The sequence below is a fragment of the Vigna umbellata genome, chromosome 8, assembly GCF_029865625.1.
Source record: "Vigna umbellata cultivar VRB3 chromosome 8, Vumbellata_1.0, whole genome shotgun sequence".
NCBI lineage: Eukaryota > Viridiplantae > Streptophyta > Magnoliopsida > Fabales > Fabaceae > Vigna > Vigna umbellata.
Window position 1 is genome coordinate 24,837,058 of NC_142172.1, and position 6,926 is coordinate 24,843,983.

At 38.9% G+C, this 6,926-nt stretch overlaps 1 protein-coding gene across 1 annotated transcript; it reads left to right on the forward strand.

The window, feature by feature from the left end:
- Positions 1-404: 404 nt before the first annotated feature.
- On the forward strand, positions 405-4,361 carry AUD1 (NAD(P)-binding Rossmann-fold superfamily protein). The gene is made up of 7 exons (XM_047321825.2): positions 405-1,189; positions 1,290-1,437; positions 2,058-2,137; positions 2,292-2,375; positions 2,476-2,550; positions 3,252-3,344; positions 3,829-4,361. Exons 1-7 carry the CDS (start codon positions 593-595, stop codon positions 4,039-4,041), a joined length of 1,290 nt encoding a protein of 429 aa, XP_047177781.1. The 5' UTR covers positions 405-592; the 3' UTR covers positions 4,042-4,361.
- Positions 4,362-6,926: the final 2,565 nt, after the last annotated feature.

Sequence of the window (6,926 nt, forward strand, 5' to 3'; positions counted from 1 at the left end):
AGTGACATCAGCGGTGGCGGCAGACAATTAATGTATGACGAAAGATGAAAAGATAATTTTGAGGATTTGACGCCAGTGGCATGCTTTCATCGCAAATGGCAATTACCATTGAGAGCGAGGTGGCTATTGAGGGCAAAAGAAATCCCAATCCTGAATTAAGAGTCAGCATTAGCGTTCTCCATTTATTGCATATTAATGGTTAAAAAATCCCTTAATTGACACCTTGGCCAGTTGTTTCTATTTTCATCACTCCAAACTTAATTTACCAAATTCTGAAAATCCCGGGACCCAAATCTCACCCAACCTTGACCACGCACCCAAGAAGGAGGGTACTTCCGTCATTGCGCCAAAACCCTTTCCCACTTCAACATACGTTCTTTAAATACCAAAAAACCCATCTTCTTCATCCACAATTGACTTCACCCGCATCTCATTCCCCTCCCGGCGACTGAGTCGCGGTGGTCTCTTTCCGACCCCAAACTCACTCCATTATACATTTCCGTTTCCATTATCTCCTCAAACCCCGAAACAGAGACCCTCTCCTTCTTCTTTCTCTCGGATTAGAAGGAGCAGGTTTCAGAACAAAACAGGAATGGGCTCGGAACTGATTTTCAGAGGGCATGAGGCCCAGCCCGTCGACGACGCCTACTCGCCAAAGCCCAACAAACCCTGGCTCTCCGTCACTCGCCCGATTCACTACATGCTCCGTGAGCAGCGACTCCTCTTCGTCCTCCTCGGAGTCGTCATCGCCACCGTCTTCTTCACACTCGTCCCCTCGTCTTCCACCTCCTCGCCCGCCGTCCCCTACGAGCCGCTCCCGATCTCGTACTTCGAGCGCGAGGCCAAGCTTCCGGCGTACCACCACCGCGTCGCGGCGGGGGTGCATTCGGTGGGGAAGGTGCCTCTGGGGATTAAACGGAAAGGACTCCGGATCGTCGTGACAGGTGGCGCGGGGTTCGTAGGATCGCACCTGGTGGATCGGTTGATTGCGCGAGGGGACAGTGTTATCGTGGTGGACAATTTCTTTACTGGAAGGAAGGAGAACGTCATGCACCACTTTGGGAACCCTAGATTCGAGCTCATCCGGCACGACGTCGTTGAGCCTCTGCTGCTGGAGGTGGATCAGATCTACCATCTCGCTTGTCCTGCTTCCCCTGTCCATTACAAGTTCAATCCCGTCAAGACTATCATATCCTTTTTTATTTTATTTTATTTTTTGTTTTAGCATTTAAGTTTTATTCAGGATCTGACCATTATTACGTGAAATTGGAGTCCTTAATTGTGTCTACAAGACCAATGTGGTGGGGACCTTGAACATGCTTGGTCTTGCCAAGAGAGTGGGTGCGAGGTTCTTGTTGACCAGTACCAGTGAGGTTTATGGAGATCCTCTGCAGCATCCTCAGAAGGAGACTTACTGGGGCAACGTCAATCCGATTGGTTAGTACTACTAACAGCATCCTTCTCTCACGTTCTACTTTTCTCCGGTCACTGCTCTTCCTGGGCCTGGTATCTAGGCCCGGGCCTTGTTTTTAGATTACAATTAGAATATGACATAATAGAATTAGAATTGTCAGAGATACGCCTTGCTCTTGCAGCACACTCCTGTGGAACTTAATTTATGGGATTTCTTTTTCCTTAACTTATTTAGACACGTGGAACAGAGGTAAAGGACCACGTACGAAGAATTCCAGGGTCTCGCCATCGAGAAACCCGTGGTATGCGGGTCCACAAATGAAGGGTAGAGATATTTGTTGTTGTGGTGGTGGCGTAGATGGCCATTTTATTTCATATTAGAGCAGATGAGTGGTTAAACGTGAAAAGTAAAACCCGTGCCGGGGAAAAGTGGAAGAAAAGGGCGGGTAGTTGGCAGTGGAACTGTGGTAGTTCTTGTAGAAACAATGGAAGGAGGAGGGAGGGGACCCGCAACGATCAATACTTTAATAATTAATTTATTAATTTTGGTACTTAAAAGGGGTAAAAAAAAGGGGTCAGTTTACCGTTGTTAATTGTGATGGATGGTTTTATGAATTATGTGAGCGTGCTTTGATGTGTGCCAGGTGTCCGGAGCTGCTACGACGAGGGTAAGCGTACGGCTGAGACATTGACCATGGACTATCACCGAGGTGCCGGCGTTGAGGTAATTTTCTACCGACCAAACTAAACATTTCCGTCTCATCATTTTTCATTGCTATACAGCTGTTGGGTTCAGTTCAGCCTTACTTGATTTGATGGCCTTTTCAAATTTCGAAAATTCAAACGGTGCTCTTATCTTAAGTATTTTGTTTTTTCAGGTTAGAATTGCGAGAATCTTTAACACCTACGGGCCGCGAATGTGTTTAGATGATGGTCGTGTTGTCAGTAACTTCGTTGCTCAGGTTGGCGTTTTGTTTATTTTTATTTGAATTTGAAAAAAACAGGTTGTTTTCTTGGATTTATTTGTGTAATAATTGTCTGTATATGGTGATTTTAATACAGGCACTAAGGAAGGAGCCTTTGACTGTTTATGGGGATGGGAAGCAGACAAGGAGTTTTCAGTATGTCTCTGATTTGGTAAGTGAACAATGTCGTTCTTACCACACGTACTACTACTTGCCACTGGCTTGAATTTTGTTTATGATGAATTAATATGTATCTTCGTTCTTTAGCTGAAAATGTTTAACATATCCTCCTCTGCCCCACTTTGTATAGTATGATGCTTTTTGCACAGGGTTGAATTTGGATTTATGATAGCTTTAGTCATTTATATGGTTGAAACTTTAAAATAACTTCTCCCCATGTGCATGCTGCAGATTTAACAGAAGCAATTCATGAATTTCTGAAAAGGTTCTTTTCCTTTAGTAAACGAAATTGTTCATCCGTTTGTTTGAATGACTCATTCGTTGTGCATACTCGTGTCTGATGTTATCGGTGGCTTATTTCGCTAAGAAACATTTGCATGTGACTGGAAACGAGTTGGAAGGCCCTGGTGGGCCAGCTCTTATTATTGCAGTTTACTCAATAAAAAAAAATCACAAACAACACTGAAAACAATGCAGTACAAAGCCTTAATAAATAAATAAATCTAAGTGATTGTCGTTGTAGGATGAATCCGCAGAGCTGATAAATGATACGGGTACTGCAAATAATTAAATATTAATATTTTCGTCAATTACTTGGGTTATGGTCTAGATCAGCATGCTGTGGGATTGTTGGTGTGCGTTCAGAATCTAACTCAATATTGGTGTATTAATGTGATGTTTATGTTGGTATAGGTGGAGGGTCTAATCCGCCTTATGGAAGGAGAACACGTGGGACCTTTCAATCTTGGAAATCCGGGAGAATTTACCATGCTTGAACTTGCCAAGGTAAGTTGGGTTTTTCTTCAAGTATATTTTGAGAGTGGTAAGCTTGAAACACAAGAAAGTGCAAAGATTAAGGAAATAATACAATTGCTATTGTCATGTGCATACTGATAAATCTGAAATGTTCATCTGAATGAGTTAAACCTCACTATACGGAAACACATACGTGAATCTGGACACTGGATACCAGTTTCTTCACTTTTTCTATTCTCATTTTCCAGAGCAAATACTACGTGGTGCAATTTAACCTGTGGCACAATTGTTTCCTAAATTCTAGATTTTTATTCGTGTGGTTGCATATGAACGAAATTAAAAGGCCGTATCGTATTGTTGTCGGTGGAGTGGATATAGCTTCAACCTCTCATCTTATAGACCCCATTAATTGAATGCATCAATATACTTGTCCATTTTCTATTTTACAGTTTTCTTGTTCTGGGGGATCAAGATACATAAGTTGAAATTAGTTTTGTTGGGTATACTGATTTAGGTGGTTCAAGAAACAATCGATCCTGATGCGAGGATTGAGTACAGGCCCAACACAGAGGATGACCCGCACAAGAGAAAGCCTGATATAGGTAGGGCTAAGGAGCTACTTGGGTGGGAACCCAAGGTCGACCTGCACAAGGGTCTCCCACTAATGGTTTCTGACTTCCGGCTACGCATTTTTGGTGACCACAAGGAAGGTGCAACCGTAGCCTAATTCTTGCCAGGAGTATGTTACATCCGTCTTAGAGTGAGAAAGGGAAAAAGATAATATAGTTCGAGGATAACCCTGGTCCGCAAAGGTCCATTAGTCACAGCATTGTATGAGCTCTTCTACTAAAATCTCCCTTCTGTCTTTGTTCTCCTCCGTCACTCTTTGTATGTGGGGTTTTTACCCCCTTTCAAGATTGACAACCACCCATGATTCCATTTTTCAATTTCCTGCCATCTATATTCTATTCTCTATTTTTTTTAATGTAATTGGTATGTGCTCTTCGTTACAGTATAGTTATCTCAACATTTTATCTTTCACTACTATTTTACTCCAACTTCAATGCTTTGCCACTTATTTGCAATTTCATCTCCTGCTACACTCAAGTTGAAATTGTTACACGATCATAACCATTCGTTGTCTACGATTTCCTTCTAGTACAATCTGGTCTAATAGCAACATAATCCTTAGTAACAACGGGATGGTGTTAAATTACTGTTACGGACCCTACCAAAGGGATTACCTCTTGTGAAACTCTTCAATTATGTATGTTGGTATGAAAACTGTACATTTGAATTTGAGCACTCAAGTATTTGGGTATGATTTTTTAAACAATTTGAACCATCAGTTTGCTAATTACTCACTCATATAATGCCTCAATTATTTCGGATTTTGAAACAGTATCTTTCTCCACGGTACCATATTGAGTTTCCGTGTGAATAATGATGCCGTTATCGATAACTGAGGTGAGAGTACGAATATTAATTATTGTGCCTGTGCGGTTTCGCAAAGATGCTTATAGACGGTATTAGGAGTATAAACCAAGGGGTTCTTTAATTATATATTTCAGAAATTTATGTTTAACTTCTGAAAAAATTAGTTTGTTCAAACTTTGTTCATCTATTTTGGTAAAAAATTCCGAAAGTTATTTTTCGACACTATCAATATTGTCATATAACATTATAATACTAGATAATAAATAGCATATCCCATGTTTTGGCGGTGACTATCCTTATATGAAATCTTAAGTCACAGTGACTTTGGGATTGGACTAGTATTGTTCATCAAACGATCTGGGGCATGTATTATTTTTATCCAAGCGAGTCTTGGTGATTAAACCATGTTGGAAGACAATATTGATTGATGAGTTAAGGTTGTGTTCACATTGAAGATTGAAGGATAGATTTGGAAGGAAGGGAGTGGTTGGATTTGAGAAAATTTGAAAGTAAATTGATTGTTATTTGTTTTGAAAGGATTTAGAGGTTGAGTAAAGTGGATTTGAAAGTAAAGTTTGTCAAAATTATTATAGGCTTTGATTGATGTAACAAATAAAAATATTATTAGTAACGAAAGATTACCAAAATATTATTAGTAGTAAAAGTAATATAAAATAATAATTGTTAATAATATATTTAATTGTAAAAATTATTAATATTAACAAGCATGAATGAACTCTATGATGTCAAGAAAAGTTGTACCCGTATTTGAAACTATATATTATATGAATTATATATATGTATCGAAGAAACAAAATGCAATTTGGAATTGTTGGAACCAAATACAAAATGCTGAAATCGAATACAAAATGTTGTAACAAAGTATGAAGTGGAACCGAATACGCATGACTTAGAATCAGATACAAGGGTTTAGAATTTGATACAATGTTGTTGGAATCGATTCTAGCTATAAGTGGAGTCGGTTACACCTTCGTCTTCAACCTCTTTTCCTATGTAACCTTCATGTTCACATTCAAGCAAAGATGCAAAGATTGAAAATCTCAGTCATCCCACAAATCATCGCTCTGTTTCGCTTTTAAATCTCTGAAAAAATCATCGCTCTGTTTCGCTTTCAAATCTCTGAAAACGAACATCATCTATCTTGCAAATCCTTCTACGCAAATACGCATGAACAATTACATCTATGAAAATGAACACACCCTTAGTGATGAGATGTCTTCATGAAGTTGAGTTTATCACATATATCGTTAGATGATGATGCAATCATATACCATTTTGCATGGAATATTTATTGCTTATTATTGCAATTATCATTGTTTTATTTAGATTATTTTACTTATTTTAATGTTTGTCATTATACTCTTCTATAACTTTATTTCCATAAAATTTAGGTTTAATTGCTCGAGTGATCCCAATTTTCAGGATAGTGTGTCTAGTTGGTCCTCGTTTTTAAAAGTGTCAACTTCATCCACATTTGGTTTAATGTGCATCAATCAATTTGTCAAGCATTTGTTGGGCTTATTTTCTTGCCTTCATTTTGATCTTTCAGGAAGGCTTAATATTCTCCCTCTGTAAGTGCTTGATATTAGTAAATTTCCATCCTTAGAGGATTAGGAGATGTTTTCCTTCTTGCTTGTAATTCTTTCAATCTTCATGAGGGGATCTCCATGTGTTGAAGCATGATGTAGTAGATTCAAACTCTCTTGTATTTGGTGACACTATTATTTATGTAGTTTTTATTTGATTTAAAGTGGTTAATTGATTTGCGCTTGATTTTGGGATGAACTGATCACTTATCCTATTTAACTAGCTTGAGGCATAGAGGCATCTTAGTCTTGAGCTGTGGTCCAATCACTACTTCTCAAGCATAGTAAGACCATAAAAAAGAGTGGAGATGAAACATGTTGTACTTTCTCTTATCATAGCAAGTAAATTTGCTAGATTAGATCAAGAAGACCCAGTCAATCACTTGGCCACATTCTATGAACTGTGTGGAACCTTGGGAACAAATTCTGACAATAAGGAAGTTGTTTACCTCAGGTTATTTCTATTTTCACTTACTAGAAATGCCAAAATTTGGTTACAATCTCACCCAAACCAAATCTTGACGAGTTGGAAAGATGTGGAAAGGAAGTTTCTGTCTAGATTCTTTCT

What these genes read in the sequence shown, in the direction of transcription:
- AUD1 (XM_047321825.2), top strand. Translation starts at nt 593, where the DNA reads ATGGGCTCGGAACTGATTTTCAGAGGGCATGAGGCCCAGCCCGTCGAC. An exon ending in TCAATCCCGTCAAGACTATC is followed by an intron (nt 1,190 to 1,289) that starts ATATCCTTTTTT and finishes AATTGTGTCTAC; the next exon opens with AAGACCAATGTGGTGGGGAC. An exon ending in TCAGTAACTTCGTTGCTCAG is followed by an intron (nt 2,376 to 2,475) that starts GTTGGCGTTTTG and finishes ATTTTAATACAG; the next exon opens with GCACTAAGGAAGGAGCCTTT.